The 19,834-nt window shown below is 44.7% G+C and overlaps 2 protein-coding genes across 5 annotated transcripts in view; both read right to left on the bottom strand.

Moving 5' to 3' along the window:
• Positions 1-996: 996 nt before the first annotated feature.
• Positions 997-5,230, bottom strand: MLNR (motilin receptor). The gene is made up of 2 exons (XM_048957631.1): positions 4,480-5,230; positions 997-2,336 (listed from the first exon to the last, which is right to left on the bottom strand). The coding sequence occupies exons 1-2, from the start codon at positions 5,228-5,230 to the stop codon at positions 2,038-2,040; spliced, it is 1,050 nt and encodes a 349-aa protein (XP_048813588.1). The 3' UTR covers positions 997-2,037.
• Positions 5,231-5,364: 134 nt separating this feature from the next.
• Positions 5,365-19,834, bottom strand: part of FNDC3A (fibronectin type III domain containing 3A) — a 114,049-nt gene continuing 99,579 nt past the window's right edge. For all 4 annotated transcript variants that reach the window (XM_048957289.1, XM_048957300.1, XM_048957309.1 and 1 more), the window contains 6 exons: positions 18,221-18,370; positions 17,853-18,136; positions 15,686-15,895; positions 14,521-14,687; positions 13,702-13,829; positions 5,365-7,823 (listed from right to left, as the gene is read on the bottom strand). In XM_048957289.1, the coding sequence (XP_048813246.1) occupies positions 7,509-7,823; positions 13,702-13,829; positions 14,521-14,687; positions 15,686-15,895; positions 17,853-18,136; positions 18,221-18,370 (1,254 nt within the window). In that variant the 3' untranslated portion in view covers positions 5,365-7,508. The remainder of the gene's footprint in view (positions 7,824-13,701; positions 13,830-14,520; positions 14,688-15,685; positions 15,896-17,852; positions 18,137-18,220; positions 18,371-19,834) is intronic.

The raw sequence follows: 19,834 nt of genomic DNA, 5'->3' as shown, positions 1-19,834 counted from the left end.
TCACTGCACACCACAGAGGGCCAATGAGCAGTCATTTGGGGACGGGGAGAGCGAGGCCTCTCTGACCAACCACCTATTTCCAGAGTGCCCCAAACCTTGAAATGCACTTGTGCAGGGTTAGGGCCGCACCTCTATCACAGCGTTACAGGGGCCTGATGACCACATAAGATCTCAGACTCACTGACAAATGGTGACTGCATACGTCCTTAGGGGGGCTGTCTGAGCACAGAAGGCTGACAGCTGGTGTGTGCCCACCATGAGCATTGCTGGGACACTGCTGGGTCCCACAATGGTGGTAACCCCTTTCTCTCTCTACAGCGTATATATTATAACATCACACGAGGCATATCATCATAAATTATCCTCATGAGTGGTGTCCCACAGGTCCATCCAGGGACCGTACCAAGCTGTGTGGTGCAGGTGATATGAAGAAGGAAGGGATGCCATCCACAGGGACCTGTACAGGCTTGAGAAGTGGGCCCACAGGAACCTAATGAGGTTCAACAAGGCCATTTTGGTCAAGAAAATCCCAGATATGTGTACAGACTGGGAAAAGAACTCACTGAGAGCAATCCTGCCAAGAAGGACTTGTGGGTCCTTGTGGACAAAACATGAGCCAGAGGTGTGCATTTGCAGCTCAAAAGGCCAACAGTATTCTGGGCTGCGTCAGCAGAGGGGTGGCAGCAAGAATAACGGGGGGACTGTTCTCTGCTCTGCCCTCGTGAGGCCCCATCTGCAGTACTGCGTCCAGACCTGGACACCCCAACACTGGAGGGATGCAGATTTGCTGGAGCTGGTCCAGAGGAAGGCCATGAAGATTCTCAGAGGTCTGGAGCACCTCTCCTCTGAAGAAAGGTTGAGGGAATTGGACTTGTTTAGCTTGGAAAATAGAAGGCTCTGGGGAGACCTCATTGCGGCCCTCCGTACTTGAAGGGAGCATATAAACAGGAGGGAGAGTGACTTTTTACACAGTCTGAGAGTGACAGGACAAGAGGAAATGGCTTTAAAAAGGGGAGATGTAAGTTAGATGTTAGGAGGAAATTCTTTACTCAGAGAGTGGTGAGGCCCTGGCACAGCTGCACAGAGAAGCTGTGGGTGCCCCATCCCTGGAGGCACTCAAGGCCAGGCTGAATGGGGACCTGGGCAGCCTGAGCTGCTGGCTGGCACTGCCCATGGCACAGGGTTGCAGTTAGGTGGTTTTTAAGCTTTCTTCCAATCCAAGCCATTCTACGATTCTACGGTTTCTTATATAGCACCAAAAATCACCAGGCAATAAATAATTTGAATGAAACTGTTAACCAGCCATTTGTTGATGTTCCCCCTTAATTTACCCCAAGGGAATCTCAAACATCACGACCTCTGTACCGGGGTAGCCCGGTGCCAGGTGGTTACACACTAATGCTAACCAAACACTGCCAAGAGGATGTAAGCAGCGATATCTAAATTGGTTGCCAGTAATTAAGAGATGTGTTTAATGGCATGGGGCAGATCAACAGAGCTGAGTGCAGAGGATATGCTCTCCCAGGGGAAGAGTCAGTTAAATTGTCCTGGAAACTCACACTCACGGTAGCAAGACTGGTTAATAAAAACATGCATCCCCTTCTTATAAAAGTGCTGATGGCGGTGGGCAATTCCTTCTGCATCCGTCTCCTTGTGAGAAAACTGCTTGAAAACAGCACAGGCTCTCTGCGAGTCACCCCTTGCTTTGCAGTCCCTGATGTTAAGATGTTTAGAAAGCACCAGGGATCGTAGAGTACAAACGTGGCTGAACAACACAAAATAAACCAAACCCGCAGTTTCACCAGTAATATCCTCCAGCTGTTCCTTTAGTGTTGGCTTTCACACCATTCTCACTGTTTTATGGTCCCTGCTTGCTCTGCTGGCAAAAATCCAAGTATTTTGGCACACAGAGAGTGGATACGCTACCAAAGCTCTGACAGATGTGACTTCTGTGACTCTTTGCAGTGGGAAGCGTCCCTCCTTGCACGGAATGCCTCGTGAAACCCACTGCTGGGGCACAGCCTTGGAGCTGCCCATTTACCTGTGTCTTATGCCACTGCTGGTCTCTGTGTAGGTCCTGGACATTTTTGTTCCCACCAGAGCCCTTCTCACACGCTGGCAAGGCAGCAGGAGCTTGCAGGCTGCTGCCCGGTACCTCTGTGAGATGAGGTTGTAAAGGATGGGATTGATGGAGGCACTCAGGTAGAACAGCTGCAGGGCAAAGATGTTGAAGTACTGGGAGAACAGCATCGTTCTGGTGTCTCGGGTGTTTATAAATATGATCCTGCCAATGTGGAAAGGCAACCAGCAAATGACAAAGGCCAGGATCACCACAGCTACAAGACAAAACAATACAAACCATAGTTAGGGAGTGAGTTAATCCAACAGTCATCTTGTATTCTCAATTTCACAGAATCATGGAATGATTTGATTTGGAAGGGACCCTGAAAGGCCATCTGCTTCAACTCCCCTGCAATGAACATGGACACCTACAGCTCACATCCCCTCCAGCCTCACCTTGAGTATCTCCAGGGATGGGGCATCCACCACCTCTCTGGGCAACCTGTGCCACTGCCTCACCACCCTTACTTTAAAAACGTCTTCCTTATATCCAGTCTAAATGTCCCCTCTTTTAGTTTGAAACCATTTTCCCTTGCCCAGTCACAATGGACTCTGCTATAGAATCCGTCCCCTTCCTTCTTACAGCTCCCCTGTAGACACTCAGAGGCTGCTCTCAGCTCTCCCCACAGCCTTCTCTTTCACACAATTCCATCTGGTTTTGCAGACAGTAGAAATGATGTACAGAAATAAATGGCATCCAATTGTTGAAAATGGGAACAGCACTGAGTGCAGTTGTCAGCCTTTGGATTAAGAGGCGATGGACAAAAAACTCAGACAATCTCCAACGGCTGAGTTTGCTGAGAAAAATGTAACAGAAGCACAACGCCTGTACAATGGGATCAGAACAACAAGGATTCCCCCTGGGGATGCCTGTGATGTCACACAGATGATACGGAAACCACAGCTGGAATTAGGAGACGTACCTGTGGAAGCACAGAGCTGCTGCTTACAGCGCTGCTCCTACGCACATCTCAGTTCCCAAAACAAGACCGCAGGGCACAGCAGTGTTAGCACAGCACCTGCACCACATCCAAACACTGTTACAGCAGCCACACGGCTGAAGCAGATGTGAAACAGCCAAGCGTGTGGTTTAAAAGTGTCACCTATGGGGTGACTGCAAAATGTATCACTGTATCCACAAGTGCAATCATTCTTGCCTATAAATGAATGCAAGTGAAGTGAATAATCATTTGTGGAGGATCCCTCACGTTTCTCACAGCTTAGCAAAAGGAATAAAGCCAAAGCAAGTCTGTGCCTGGAATGCATCACATACAGAACTCTGTCAGCTCCTTTGAGGTAAGCAAGAATCATCACACAGAAAGATATGGATATATAGAAATATGTGGTTATATGGAAATTTATATAGAACTAAATGGCCCTCGCTGTTGAAAAATGGAATAGCATCAAGCCCAGCTGTCAGCCCTGGGACTAAAGGGCGACTGCTTTCTTTTTAAAGATGGTTCAGCAGGTTCTGAGTTTGGATGCATGCATTTCTGTTGGAGAGCCCTGCCTCACGGCAGGCAGCCTTCCCAGTAAGTTAGCAAAGGGTGTGCCCTTTGCCTCTGTGTAGTAAGGGTGGTGAGGCAGTGGCACAGGTTGTCTGGAGAGGCTGTGGATGCCCTTGTTCCTGGAGACACCCAAGGTCAGGCTGGATGGAGCTCTGAGCACCTGATGGAGCTGTAGGTGTCCCTGTTCAGCGCAGGGGAGTTGGACCACATGGCCTCTAGTGGTCTCTCCCAACTCAAAGGACTTTGCAACTCTAAGAAAGTCAGACAAAGCGCGCTTGTATGAGCTATCAGTGAACCTCACAGGGCGTGCTGGCTCCCACGGCTGTATGTGAGCTGGGATGCTCTGTGCACAGGACTCTAAGGCTGCTTTGGTCCCAGGCCAAAGGAGAGCAGAACCACAGCACTGCTGGAAGGGAGCTCGAGACATCATTGAGTCCAACTCCCTGCTAAAGCACGTTCTCTACAACAGGTCACACAGACGGGCATCCAGATGGGCCCTGAGTATCTCCACAGAAGGAGACTCTGCAACCTCTCCGGGCAGCCTGCTCCTGCACTGTCATCCTTACCGTAAAGAAGTTCTTCCACACGTCAGTGTGCAACTCCCTGTGTTCAAGACCGTTACTCCTTGTCCAATTGCTACACGCCACCAAGCAGAGCCCGGCCTCATTCATTTCACCTCCCTCTGGCCATTTATAAACACGAATCAGACCCCCAGTCAGACGCCCTTGGAGGAGCCCAGTTTGCGGACAGGCGCGACGCAGCCGGTGGGTCAGACGGGAGCCCGGACCGGGACGGACCCGCCGGCTCCCGGGAGCGAGAGGAGCCGCAGGGGCGCGGCCGCGGGACTCACCCAGGATCCTGACGGTCTGCCGGTGGCCCCGCTCCCGGAGGGCAGCGCCGGGACCCCGCAGGCGGCCCCTGCTGCGCCACAGCTCGCGCCCGATGAAGCCGTAGAGGACGGTGAGGCAGACGACGGGCAGCACGAAGTAGGAGGTGGTGACCCAGAACATGGCGCCCAGCAGCCCGGACTCCAGCGCCCGCGGGGTGGGCTTGCACTCGCGGCTGAAGTCGGTGCGGTTGTCGGGCTGCACCACGCCGACCAGGAAGAAGAAGGGCGCCGCCGACAGGAGGGCGAAGGCCCAGAGGGCGCCGATGACGGCCCTGACGCGGCGCCGGGTGACCAGCACCTTGGCCCGCAGCGGGAAGCAGACGGCCAGGTAGCGCTCCACCGTGAGGGCGGTGATGTGCAGGATGGTGCAGTAGGTGCAGCCCTCGCTCAGGTAGTGCGAGAGGCGGCACAGCAGCTGCCCGAAGATCCAGGGCCGGGAGCGCCACAGGCGGTACAGGTCGAGGGGCAGCCCGAGCAGGATGAGCAGGTCGGACATCGCCATGCTGCCCACGTACAGGTCGGTGGTGCTGCGGGCGTCGCGGTGCCCGCAGGTGACCAGCACCGTCAGCACGTTGCCCACCACGCCGACCGCGAAGAGCCCCAGGCACACGGCCGTCACCGGCACGAGCGCCCGCAGCGGCAGCGCCGAGCACAGCCGCTCGTCGCACGGCGGCGCGGCCCAGGGCTCGGCCCGGCTGCCGTTCCCCCACATGGCTCCGGGTCGCGGCTGCCGCACGGCGCTCCCTCGCTGCCTCCCGCCCGGCCCCGCGCCCCGCGCCCCGAGCTCGGCCCGCCCCGCCCCGCCCGAGCGGACGGAGGGCGGAGGAACAGAAGGGACGAACGAAGAAAAAGAAGGATGCTTTTATTTCCCACAGAGTTTAAAGATACTTTGCTACATCGTTTATGCATTTTCTATGAGACTATACAGGTTTCATCTTCATGAAGTCCGACGTCGTACAGTTGCAAAGTGATATGTTTGGTAGTGTAACTATAACGTTTTAAAAAGTTTTTTTTTTCATTTTTTTTTTTTCTTTTTGGAATGTACAGAATATGAGGTAAAATTAAGATTACATTAAAAACTGTCTTCAATGCAGTCATACGCACTGAGGCTCAAATGGCAAATACGCTATTAAATGACTATCAAAAATAGGAGCTCATTTGGATTTGACTATGAAAAACAGAAGTCACCGCAGCTTCACTGTAGTAACAAATCTTTACCATTTGAGACATTCGACCGTAAGAAATCTCTGGGCTGTTCCACTCAACCGCGTGCGTGCTGCCAAACGTGGCACCGGGGGGAGGGCTCTAGAAAACACCTGTTGTCACTGTGGTCGGGGGAGGAATCGGCCTGCACGTCAAAATGACAGGTTGGAAATCAAATGTAAACATACAGTACATCTCAAAGACAGACCATTCCGCTCACTTGGAGGCCAGGCTCTTCGCCATTGCTTTTTTTTTTGTTAAAACCAAAAACGAAACTCAGCAACAGTTTTGTACAGCACAGCTCATTGGACGTATAACCAAGTACGATACATGCCCGCTCTAAGGTACGAGAAAGTCTTCAGAGATCTTCAAAGCACGAGACAGAGGTTCCTTTTTTATTATCATTAAGACTGACAGAAGTGTTTAATACCATTAAAAATGCTAAACTGAACGCAACTAGGAGTCATTAATGATCCACTATCTTGTAACTCAAATAAATTAAAAGTAGCTAATTACAAAGTGTATAACAAAGAACGTAAGTGTGATGAGACAAGAGTTTTCAAAGATAGTTCACTACAAGCTCTGTGTCACTGGCAATCATCGACATCCAGCGAGATGTTCCATGGGATACTTGATGGAATTCAGTCTGCTCATCCAAGAACTCACGAACGCAAGCTCACAAAACATTGATGAGTTATGCAATTGCAAAGTGCTCTAATGCGACATTAACTACATGCAGTTAACGATTTGGTACAGTATCCAAAAAGAGACATTACATTAAACATTAGGATCTCGAGAAAAAAGCAGCTTTAAGTTTTCTGGTGCAAATTACTACACTTCGTCTTCTGATTTGGTGCCCCAAAGGAAGAAAGAAAAGAAAAAGCAAACGAAAGGCAGTGCTGGATTCTGGTGGGTATGGCAAGTGAGTGGCGGGGTAACAGCAAAGATTCAGAAATGAATTTTGTCTCAAAAAATCTACAAACTGGCCAAACCGGAGGGCACAGACACCTGTATAAACTGCATCCGATCAAAAGGTCAACTTCAGAACGAGTTTTCAATTTGAGTAACAAATCTAAAAAGTTCTCTCTCGCTCTCCCTTCTGGATTCGTAAGAAGAGGCATTTTGATGAGCACACATCAAATCCTGGGGGGAAGATAAACCACTTGTGCCATCCCCTCGCAGTCTTCCCAAGACATCTACTTGCAGTGAAGAACTCCACATTTATCGGGTAAGAAGCTTCCTTCGTGCACACTCTTCCATCCAGTTTATTATTTGCTGCCTGAGAAAAGCCCCTTCCATTTTTCATCATGTATCCTGCCTTCCAAATATTTAAGACAAATGAGGAGGTAGAAATACAGCGCTAAATTGCTTTCACAGCATCAGATTAATATTGTATACAGCACAAGTTTGTTAAGAGTAAGTTTTAAATGCGTTCTACACATTCTTCCCTGTTACGGTAGCAACCCTTAAAAGTGTGGGCCAGGAAACCATTTCTACACTCGTGTTTACTGGTCAAACCCTTTACGTTAAGCACTGCTTGCCCCATATGAAGTTTGTACTGCAAGAAGGCATATTAAAAAAAAGATTGTATTTCTGTGGCTTGCATTCTAATAACGTGTGTCAGCCTACACCTACCAGTAAGCATTTTAAAGTGGCTGAAAGGGTTTGCATCAGTCCCAATGCCGGTGCTAAATGCCTGTTTTTGTAAAAGCAAGAGAACAGAATTTTTTTTAGATTATGAGAAAGTAAAATGTAATGGGCAGCATTCTAAAATAAATCCGTTTTCTTCACTTTATTACAAAGTACTGAATGATAACAGCAATCAGAATGGAAAAGATAGCAAAAAGTGCAAGAATGACAGCAGCACACACTTGGTCGCTCTGTGACCATTGTGTCCTTGTGGTTTGCACAGTGTCCTTGTTGGTGCTCGTCGGTGGTTCAGTCCTCTGAGAGATGAATAGCACTGGTGAGCTGTAGGGGCCTATCAGGTCCTGGTGTCCCGATGTCTCTTGGCACTGGCGAATGGCACACGCACGAAAACGATATTCACAGTTCAGCTGGAGGCCTGTGTATCGGAACGAGCAGTCCGGACCCTTATAAATCTGTCAGTAAAGAAAAGATGCATCGAGTAAAAATGCCACACATACGTATACGTCCCTCAACACGCCTTTCTTTATGCAGACAGGATGAGAGTTGAGGCTGTTCAGCCTGGAATAGGTTTGAGGGAGACCTGAGAGCGGCTTCTCAGTATCTAAAGGGGGGCCGTAAGAAAGAAGGGAACAGACTCTTTAGCAGGGTCTGCTGTGACAGGTCAAGGGAAAATGGTTTCAAACTACAACAGGAGAAATTTAGACTGGATATGAAGAAGTTTTTTTACAATAAGGGTGGCGAGGCAGTGGCATGGGTTGCCCAAAGAGGTGGTGGATGCCCCATCCCTGGAGATATTCCAGGTCAGGCTGGAGGGGCTTTGAGCACCTGATGGAGCTGTGGCTGTCCCTGCTCATTGCAGGGGAGTTGGATCAAATGGCCTTTAAGTGTCCTTTCAAAGTTAAATGATTCTAAGGCTCTGGGGACCTCACTGCAGCCTTACAGTACACAAAGGGAGCCTACAGGAGAACTGAGGAGGCAGTCTTCATCAGGGAGTGCAGTGATAAGACTAGGGGTCATGGTTTTAAACTAAAAGAAGCATTAGAAAGAAATTATTCACTATGAGGGTAGTGAGGCATTGGCACAGCTGCCCAGAGAAGCTCTGGGTGCTCCATCCCCAGAGGCACTCAAAGCCAGCTTGGATGGGGCTCTGGGCAGCCTGAGTTGCTGGGAGGCACTGCTCATGCAGGGAGTTGGAACTGGAAGGGTTTAAGGCCCCTTCCAACCCAAGCCATCCTGTGATTCGATGGTGAAGGTAATTGTGTTCATACCCATTGAAAGAAAAATATACAAAAAAGCTCACAAACACAGTTTCAGTACAAGAAAGTCTCCAATATCTTCCACGTAGCACAGAAAAAGAACCACAGATTCTTTTAAGGCATGACGAAGACCTATTAAACTCTGTTGAAATCTGCAATGTTAAGTGACCGCTTGAAATAGAAATACCAGACCACAGGATATAATCTTCCATTTCCTAATATCTAAAATTGTATCACAAGATTTTAGGTAATTAACTACATTGGGCTACTTCATTCATTAAATCTAATCCAATCCAACTACTTTGCTGTAGTTAAGATACCGTGTGTTTCAAATACTGTCATTCAGCCCAATAGGCGTTGTATTAGGAAAGCCTAAAGGAGTCTGTTCTGTGATTCATCATTTCAGCAGACCCCAGCACAAAGACGACTTTCCACGGGTGTCTCAATTAGTTCACACAATCACAGAATGGCCTGGGTTGAAAAGGAGCACAATGCTCATCCAGTTTCACCCCCCTGCTGTGTGCAGGGTCACCAACCAGCAGACCAGGCTGCCCAGAGCCACATCCAGCCTGGCCTTGAATGCCTCCAGGGATGGGGCATCCACAACCTCCTTGGGCAACCTGTTCCAGTGCATCACCACCCTCAGAGTGAAAAACTTCCTCCTGATATCTGATCTAAACCTCCCCTGTCTCAGTTTAAAACCATTCCCCCCTGTCCTATCACAGTCCACCCTCATAGACAGTCCCATCTCATCAGGCTCCTAGACTTCATTCACTCACAGCAGCAAATCCCACTCAAGTTCAACGTCAGCCAGGAGCTTGTCACTCCTCAAATTGTGTTTCTCCAAACCAAAGCTCCAGAGGTCCAGCACTCATCACTCACATTAGAGAGAGGCAAAGATAGCATTAAATGTCTCTGCTGGACCGCTGTCCCTGTTTGTGAGGTGACTAACGTCATCAGGTAGCGGTCAAACATTTCCTTTAGTCCTCCTTTTACTGGTAATAACAATTAAAAAAGCCTATTCTTTTTCTCCATTACAATACTGGCCAGCTTCTGCTCAGAGTAGGGTGTGTTTATGTGGCCTCATTGCTTGCTATCGAATATACAATATAAATCAGTGGAATTTTGAGAAGCTGCACTTTCGATGACCTGCCCTGTCGCTGCACACAAACAATTTTGAGATGAAGAAAAGCTTTTTCCAAGAGTTTCCAGACCATAGATTCCAGTAATACTCAGCTGCCTGGCTGTCAGAGCGCTGAGTTCATGGGTAGCCACAGGCACAACAATAACTTCACACAGCAAAATCGGAACAGATTTCCTGCTTCTTTCTTTGAATGGTTGGAAGTTTGCACTTGTAAAATACTGTCTAACAATAAAATAGCGGTAGGCAAAACAACTGATGTGATATTTCTATATCCTTCTACCAATTAAAGAAACCCAGATACTGGAAAGAAAAAAGATGAGAGATTTTGAGCAGAAAAATCAAACTCTACCAAGCTATGTGAATATCAGCTTAGTTCCTACTGATACACCTACAAAGAGAAATTGGGCCCACTTGAGATTTTGTTGCTTTTTACAGGGCCTTTCATGGCTGCAAATTTGCTCAATTAGGCACTCCATGCTGATCCTGGGAGTCTAAGAAGTGGTTAACACCAACAACCAGCTGGAAGTTTTTCACCCAGAGGGTGGTGATGCACTGGAACAGGTTGCCCAAGGAGGCTGTGGATGCCCCATCCCTGGAGGCATTCAAGGCCAGGCTGGATGTGGCTCTGGGCAGCCTGGTCTGCTGGTTGGTGACCCTGCACATAGCAGGGGGTTGAAACTGGATGAGCATTGTGGTCCTTTTCAGCCCAGGCCATTCTACGGTTCTATGATTCATTCCAGAGTACTCGAAGAGTTGGACGATGTTACTGTGAGACCTCTTTTGGGTATCTGTCTCAGTGGTCTTGGAAATCTGGAAAGGCCCCATTTTACTGGAAGCTAGCAAATGTTTTTCCAATTTTCAAGAAGGGAAAGAGGATTCTGGTAATTACAGTCTATCAGTCTCACTTTGGTGCTTGGTAAAATTATGGAGATTATTCTGGCAGGTGAAGGGACAAGTGGCTGGAGAGCAGCCCCACAGGGAGGATTCTGGGGATTGGGACTGATGTTGACTCATATTGAGTTCACCAATGTGCCCTGGTGGCAAAAAAGGCAGGGCCATATCCTGGGGTGCATCAAGAACAGCAGAGCTAACTGGCTGAAAGGAATCACTGTCTCACTATAACCAGCAGCAGTGCAGTCCTACCTCGAGTACTGTGTGAAGTTTTGGGCTCCACAGTATAACGACGCCAACATATTAGAATGTGTCCAAAGAAAGGCAGTGAAGATGCTGAAAGGCCAAGGTGGCATGGCATGACTTATGTGAAGTGGCTGAGGATGACTGGCTTGTTCAACTTAGAGAACTGATCTCACTGCTGTCTAGAAGTCCCTCACAAGATGGAGGTGCTGACCTCTTCTCTGTGGTGACTGGCGAGAGAACATGAGGGAATGGCTTAAAGCTGCGTTAGGGAGAGATCAGATGGGATACTAGGAAAAAAGTTCTACACTGAGAGTGTACTCAGGCACTGGAACAGGCTTTTCAGGGAAGTGGTCCTGGCCCCAAGCCTGCAGGTGTCGAAGAAGCACTGTGATACACGGCTTAATTCTTAAGTTGCCCTTTGTGTAGTCAGGAGTTGGACTCTAAAATCCTCATGGGTCACTGCCAACTCAGGATAATGTATGACTGTTTCACTCTAGCTACAGATATGCCAGATGACATAGGTTACTGTTCTCAGCTTCTTGCCCCCATGCTTTGCCATAAGCTACCTTCCCCTGGCAGGAGGTTGGAACTAGATAATCTTTAAGATTCCCCTCCAACCCAAACCATTCCGTAATTCTATGCTTCCTACCTCAAACTGTTTGCTGGGGTACTAACATGATTATTACATAATCCTTTTAAGAATCTGATTGATGTATACACCTCAAATAGTAGATTATTAACCCATTTTGTCTGAAGCATGGGGAGCAATGACACGAGGAACTCAGTTGGGAAATTTCTGCAGGGAAGTGGTAGCAAACACCAGAGAGTTTACATCTCTCCATGAGGCAGTTTGTTTTTTACCCATGTCAAAGAAAATTCTTGCCATCACATTTAAGTACCTTAAAGGCTTCTTCCACCGTGCTTACTGCTCCAGTATTAATTTCTGAAAACCAATCTACTCATTTTATTGCAATTTACTGTGCTAATCTCCTCCGGAAAGGTGAAAGGAACCATACACCTTCAGTTGCAACCTTATTTTCTTGTCCAGTTCATATGGCAATGCACATCGCTTATTAAAGCATTATTTGAATCCATCTCTAGAAGCAAGTACACAGATTATGTCCTACTTACGTATTTAATACTGCATTTACGATTTTAAAGTTACCATAAATTTGACCTTTAGAGGTCCCTTCCACCTCTAAAGACTCTACGATACTATTGATGCCCTGTCCCTGGACTTTCAAGAAGAGGCTGGCTCAGGCCCTGGGCAACCTGATTTAGCTGTGGTGGCCCTGTTGATTGGAGGGGAGCTGGACTACATGACCTTTAAAGTTGCCTTCCAACTCTAAGCTTTCTATGATTCTATAAAGAGTGTTTTCATGACAAGATAATAAATACCTTGGATTACAGTTCAGAGTGTACCGAAAAAGCCCAAACAAATGGACACAACAAACATAGCACTGCACTAGAATCACAATCTCTAGGTTGGAAAATACCTTCAAAATCATCTGCCTGACCTACTGAGTCTCATCACTGAACTGTGTCCCTTAGTGTCACATTTCCACATCTCTTAAACAACTCCAGGGCTTAGGATTGCTTCTTGATTCTTCCTGATATTCTATCTAAAACTCTTCTGGTGCAACTTGAGGCCACTTCCACATGTCTTATCACCTGTCACCTGAGGAAAGAGACTGACACCCTCCTCTCTGCAGTCTTCTTTCAGGCAGATGTAGAGAGCAATGAGGTCTCCCTTTAGCCTCCTCTTCTCCAAAAGTTATGATAAATGAAAATATTAAACATCTATAACTTACTGAAGCACGAGCAACAGATATTTAATACTGGCCTATAATAAAATCATAACATATTTTGTATATACTTATACCAGAATTAATTGTGTTTCCTTTCTGGAAGGAAACACAATTGACTGCTTGCTTAATAATGTGAAAGAGAGTTTAGAAGCCTAATTCCATGCCAATTATCAGGCATGCTCTGGAAGACACAGCATGCCCTACTCCTGAAATGATCCAAGGGTAAGAATTCCATGGTTCATTCTATGATTCTATGAAAATATACTTCATTCTAAAAACAAAGAGAGACTACTGAGGAATGCACAGTCCCCATATTCCGTCCTATAAGAGTACAGAGAAAAGAAGTATCTTGTTGATTTATCCATTTAGGTGTCTATATAGCATCATTCTCAAGAGCATCTGGATTCATGGAGTGAGAAATGCAAAAATGGCTCTGGGCAGCCTGCTCTGGTGGTTGGTGACCCTGTGCAGAGCAGGGGGGGTTGGCTGAAACTAGATGATCATTGTGGTCTTTTTCAACCCAGGCCATTCTATGATTCTAAGAAACCAATTACTGAGTTATATGAAAACCAAGTTTTCCTTCACCTGAATGTTTATACTGCTTAATCCACAGTTCTCTATGAAGAGGCATAACTTACAGCATCAGACCTTTTAAAATATTGCCGACTGTCTTCAAACAGCTTAGTGCAAAGATTGTTTGTGTGTCTCAATTCTGTACCATTTTTTCTGTTTTCTTTTTGCCATTTCTTCCCATTAGCAGACAATTCTATCACCACTTGAGGTGTGAAGCTGTGTTTAGTAACCATCAATATAAAAGCAGAGAGGCCATATTACTCATATCACTTGTGTCTATGATAACAGTTTTAGGAGATGCTACCTTCTGCTATTTAGTAACAGAAAGCATGGTTAACTAGCACAATAATTTCAAACTACTTAATCAAAAGGAGGAACAGAAGAAACATATAATAACTCAAACGCATCATACCTGTTTGAATTCAGAGTCTTTTCCCACCATGACCTGAAGGCAGTAAATAACCGGATCGCCCTTCATGGGCTGCAGAGCCTCCCACGTGATTTCACAGGTGTGATCGTTCATTCTCTCTATCCTTGGTGCTGAAGGAAACCACAAAGCAACAGCTTCACTCTGCTTGCTGTCACTTAACATTACATTCTCATGCTTTGTAAAGGTCTGTACTTTACGTGTGATTTTTGACTTAGAAAAAGAAGAGACTCAGATTAAAATGTATTCTTCCAACACTTCCTGGAACAGAGTAACAATACTTTGGTCTCTTGCTAGCTAAGGTATCCTAGGACAGAATACACTAAAACTTGGTGAGTGTAAATGCTTATCTTATTCAAGAAAATTAGGTGCTATGCCTAACGATATTTTACTATTAGAATTAGAATTATCAGAATCTAGTAATTATTCTAATATACATAGGAGAAAGAACTTTCACATCAAATTACTTAAGCAGCCTGGCCACTCTCTCTCCTGGTAAGCAAGGATTTCACATATAAGCATTCTTGTATCAAAGAATGCATAAACTCTCTTGGCTTTGGAGCAAACGTTTTAGGCTTCAGGCAATTACCTTAAAAAAGCATTACTTTACTATCCCTACCTGCACTTTGAAAACTGCTTAGCACTCCACATACTCCAAGAGTAATGTAATACTACCACCACCAACTTGCCATCTCTTTCAACACTTCCCATGCTCCCCACAACATTCACTGCCTCAAAAACAAACAAACAAACAAACAAACAAACAAACAAACAAACAAACAAACAAAGTAGCAGCATCTTTACCTTTCAAGGCAGCTGGAACAGATTTGGGAGTAGTGAAAATATATTCTTGCGAAAGGGGACCTTCACCAGCTTCATTACATGCCTGAATACAAAATTTGTATGATGTTGACTCACTGAGTCTTTGTACTTTGTATGTATGACATGGTCCTCTGTACAAGGATACAAACCTGAAAATGGAAAGGGTGGCTTAGAGTAAATAGAGAGCCGGAGTACTGTCTTGTAATTTATTCTTATAATTTCCCACAATCTAATGAAAAACCAGAAATACTTAACTATTAAACAATGAACTCATTTTCAGGAGTAGGCTTTTGTTTCTCGTGACTGTGAAACTGAAACAAAATCTCTTTCCAACACAGAATACCGTACACTTCCTCTTGACAAAAATGAACCTAAGCATTTTCAGACACCCTTCTGCACTTGAAATGGGAAAGGACAGTAGTCCTCTCCCTCCCAACAATGCATACTTTCCTTTTTTGAAAAGTCACTTAAACTTGAAAATCAGGCCGACCAGCTTTTAGCTATTTGTGCCTTTGCAGCTCTCCCTTATTACACTTAAGAAAGGATCACAGATCCGACAGCTCTTGTACATCACTGTTAGATGTAGGTAAATGCTGATGCTCAAATGTGAGTGGAGGCCTGAACTTCGTATGTGTGCGTACCATGTACCATTGTGATAGCTCCTGCAGACTGGCCGCTTCCCTTCTTGTTGTAATTCTGACAAAGACTGATCTCAGCAGCTCAAATTCTATTTTCAGTTTTGGCATTCCCAAAACACAGCAGAGATTGATTTTATGTTTACAAAGCAGTGTACTGCTTACAGCAGAGAATGAAGAATCTACCTCTTTCAACATCGATTAGATAAAATTTACAGGACTAATTAGACTAAATACTTCAATAAAACACTAAAAAAAAAAGTGAGAAAAGAGAGGAGTATACCAGTACAAAGCATTTCATTAGACTCTTACTATTGAACTGTAAATAAAAAAGCTATGAAGTTTTTCATCTTGTGCTTTGCAGCACTTAACACTACAGAGCTTCTGCCTTGCCAGATGAGAAGACCTCCTACTGCCCTTGCAAATTAAGCCAAGCAAAAGGAATTTTGCCCTTTGATACTATCTCCAAAGACCATGATGAAACAGCAGATTAAGGCAATGCCAAAACTAACCTTCCATTCTTATCCTCCATTTGAAGGTGGTACAGAATGGAGTCAGTTAACGCTTTTGCAGTTCCCTCTCCCCACTTCAGCTTGAGAGTCTGAGAACTGTATGCAACACACTCCAGGCGAGGAGGATCCGGGGGGAGAGGCTTTGTTTTCAGTTTTATGGTGTGGCTGAAAGGTCCTGCTCCAAGGCTGTTAAGGGCTTGAATTCGGATTCTAGCATTCGAAAAAAAGTACAAATGAACTTGAAATTAGATTAAAAAAACTAACTGGTTACATCCACCAGTTGTGATCAAGAGAGAATAATGGTATCGTATAGGCAGTACTTTCTATGGTGAAGAATTTTTTTCAGTATTGTGCTCTTATAAACTCTCACAAAAATGCAGGATGTCACTCTCCTTGACAAATTCTAAGGGAGTTGAGCTGATTCAAAATTAAACGCATTCGTGTATTTGCATCATAAGCATTAGGGCAAAAATGCAAAAGCTACTCAAGAATGGTTCATCTTTCTGACCCTGCAAGGCCTTGTAGCAAAATTTTTGACGGCCAACCACTATAGAATTTGTATTTCTCACCCTGGAGAGTTGAGAGGATGAAAAACAACCAGCAAACAAACACCCCCAAAATATACAAATCCATAGCTTTGGCTATTTCATCAGCTGACTTTGAGAATGACTACAGGAAAGTTTTAAGCACAGAGCTGGCTCATGTGAAAATAAGGGGACAGTGTCCAGCTCCTTCTCTTGCAAAATGCTGTTTTCACTGCTAAAGTATCTCCAGGTGCACGCAGACATTTTGGGTCTGCCTGAAATGGGAAAGGAGGCAATGAGAAGTTGAAGGTCACATGGCAGAGGGCTTTGTAGAACTTGACATTCAGGGATAATTTTTATTTTTTAGGGAATTCAACAGAAAACAATGATGGCCAAGAAATTTGTTTCCAAAAAGAAAAAACAGAAAACAGAAAAAAACCCAAAAAAACCCTGAGCCAATCTACAGATCTCACAGGTAGCCATAGATAGCAATGTTTGCCTAATCTCATTTTTCAAAGACTAAGGTTCACATGTCTGAAATAGTATCTAGGTAACTGGAAAAAAGTAATCACAGCCATTCCATTCTAAAACAATCAACCACACAATTTCAAAACACTGGAACAGAAATGTGTGTGCAAGTTTATGAATAAGTATCTCTCCTTCTCTACAGTAACATTTAACATTATGTTAATTTATTATAGCACAGAACTAAGGACTTCATGCAGCTTTTATTTGGAGAGATGACAATCCAGGATATGTTCTGTAAAAGCACTTTTGTGGGTAGAAGTGCAGAAGTGCCTCTACAAGAAGCTTCTCAGTTTTCAGTTCGTTGATATGGAGAGCAACAGTTTGCCAGCATTATTACTAAATAATTATGAGGCAACAGAAAAGATTTTAGTCTTGCATACAGCATTAGAAAGAAAGAAAGCCAAATCTTTCAGGTTACAGAACTATACTGAAACCAGTGTGAGCTTAAATTCTAACGTCCGTGAGACTGATATTCTCCTTTAGGTTTGAACATAGAAGATGTGTGTTTGCAACAAGAATGTAGAGTGCCTTTAGGATCTCTACATTTCTATTTTTCAGTAACTCTTATGTCAAACATAAGGGACAATTCTGGTAACTGAAATTGTTCAATTAAATTTTAAATTGACTGATAGATTTCCAAACCAATGTTCTTAATGCTGCCTGTCACCCAAATACATGGTATTTCTGCAGAAATGACATTGCAAGATGTGATGAGCTGTTATTAGATCAGACAATCCAGTCAAAGACTGGATATGGTCCTTCCTTGAATGCACTTTAGCTTGACAAACAGATTAGAAGCTATCTCTCTATAGAGCAAGCTATCCAAAAATGGTTATGAATCTGGACCTGTAATCTGAATTCAATTGAACTGATGCATTAAGAGATCCATCAAATCTACCACAATAAACAAATTAAAATAAATTGTTCTAGAAACAAAATAAAACCAACATAGCTCATCTATTTATGAAGATCATAATTACAGAGCTTCCTTTTACTCCAGGGTTATCTACTAATGCCTCTCAGAGTAAAGGTAGAGAACAAATAAATAAATGGAAACAAAGAATTTGCTGCTGTGGAATATATGTTAGACTTTTGAGTAGCTTTGCATAGCATACCTGTAGGTTGTATCTGGCTGTAAGCCATCTATAAAATAGCTCAGAACCTTCCCAACAGTTATTGGCTGCTTATCTCCAAAGTCTATGCTGTAACCAATGATCTCAGACCCATGGTCACAAGGTTTTTCCCAACTTAAAGCAAGGCATGTGGAAGGATAATAGTGTGGACTTTCCACTTCATCTTCACTTAGTCCCCGAAGACAAGTCACAACTGCAGGCACAGAGGCTGGAGTCATGCATGCCACTACTTCACTGAAAGGGCCTGCACCCGCAACGTTCACTGCCTGCAAATGCAAAGCAGACCACGTTTTTATGGCAGAGACAACTCCTGTTTCCAGATTCCACTAGCAAAACTTTTACATCTTTACCTGAACCCTGCAATAGTATATAGTAGCAGGCAAAAGTCCTTTCATTTCACAGTTGAGGCCAGGCCCGCAATAAGAGATCTGCATGCATCCTTCCATACCACCCCATTCCAGTCGGTATTCTGTGACATCAGCTCCATTACTCCCTGGAACCTTTAAAATGGATACAAGTAGTTAGAAGTTGAAGTCACTGACTGAAAATGAATAAATAAATAATCAGACTCCAAACTTTCTACATCTCTTAGTTTTTTTTAGGTTTGTTCCTATAAAGCAACAGGATCCTAGGCAACAGTGAGGCAGAGAGCTCTAAGCTCCACGGGAATGTTACCCTTCCCCTTTATTTCCTAGTTTTTATTTTAATACAATACAAATAAATCTGATTGCATTACTGGCCTTGAGTCATCCATACTTTAAAAACACTATTTACTATTGCAGACCACTTTGTACAGAGTAATTGTGATTTAGTTGCTTAAATACAGAGATGACCTAGCCTGTACAATTTAGCTTAGGAACCACAAAAGCCAATGGCAAGAGATGGTCTTCTTGGGAGGGTTATGGAAGGTACAGGAATTTTTGCAGACTGGGTCTATAGTGCAGGGAGAACAACATGCAAACGCATGCTGCTGCTCATGTCTTCATCTTGCAGAACAAAGGACTCCTCCTCTGAAGCACATCATGGCTCTCCTGAATGGAAACCAGGCTATAACAGAGTGGGAAGCTGAAAATTGTGCACTGTCTTTTTCCAAGACAGTGCTGCAAAGATATCAGATAGACAGCTATACAACACCACAGACCTGGACTGAAATGCCTCCTCCAGTAGCCTATTTTTCCTCACTGCCTACCGCAAACTTAGCCTCCCTATTTTTGGGGAGTTTTAATACTACCTCAGAAACAGTCATCTGAAATGCAGTTCCAATCAGTCTCAACTAAGATATGACATTACAGAAAGGTATCAGCAGTCAACAAGTTAATTAAGAAAAAAAAAGGTCAAAAACACCTTACCACAAATAAAAAAAAAAAATCTTAGATCATCAGGAGAACTGAAGGAGAATGATGCTGCTGTTTTGGACTACATATTCCAAGAAAGCAATCATATCAAGCCAACTGTTCCAAGATGTCTTCTGCTTTCCCCTTCTTTTGAAAGAGGAACATTCCCTACTTTCAGCATTATGCATGTGAAGATAAGTGACTCGACGCAAACAGAATTTCAAAGGATAACATCTGATGTGATTGATAGACCCCCTTTCAAGTATTTGATATGCTGAAGGGTTCAGCTGCCAGAGAATTTCAGCAAGCAGGATCTGATACAGACCTCATTAAGTTCAACTAAGGCAAAGGTGAATTCAAATTCCTAGACAGAACTGTACTGGGGCTGAGGAGCAAGCTTACCAAAAAAGAACTTGGAGTCCTGGTATGCAAGCTGAACAGGAGTCAGCAGTGTGTGCCTGATGAAGGCTAACTACATACTAGCTGAATTAGCAGAAGAGGATCAAGAAAGCTGAGAGGAATATGATTCCCTTCTGTTTGGCACCTGTGGGGGCTCCATCTCTAGTACTCTGTCCAGTCATGGGCTCCCCAGTACAGACATTGACATACTGGAAAAAGCCTGGCAGATGG

The sequence above is a fragment of the Lagopus muta genome, chromosome 1 (assembly GCF_023343835.1).
Source record: "Lagopus muta isolate bLagMut1 chromosome 1, bLagMut1 primary, whole genome shotgun sequence".
Taxonomy (NCBI): domain Eukaryota; kingdom Metazoa; phylum Chordata; class Aves; order Galliformes; family Phasianidae; genus Lagopus; species Lagopus muta.
The sequence above is the reverse complement of the archived record's forward strand: the minus strand, read 5'-3'. Positions and strand labels throughout refer to the sequence as shown.

Excerpts from the sequence above, each read along its gene's own strand:
- MLNR (XM_048957631.1), bottom strand. The coding sequence starts at position 5,230 with ATGTGGGGGAACGGCAGCCGGGCCGAGCCCTGGGCCGCGCCGCCGTGC. Across the intron at positions 2,337-4,479 it reads GCAGACCGTCAGGATCCTGG|CTGTGGTGATCCTGGCCTTT; the intron begins GTGAGTCCCGCG and ends TTTGTCTTGTAG.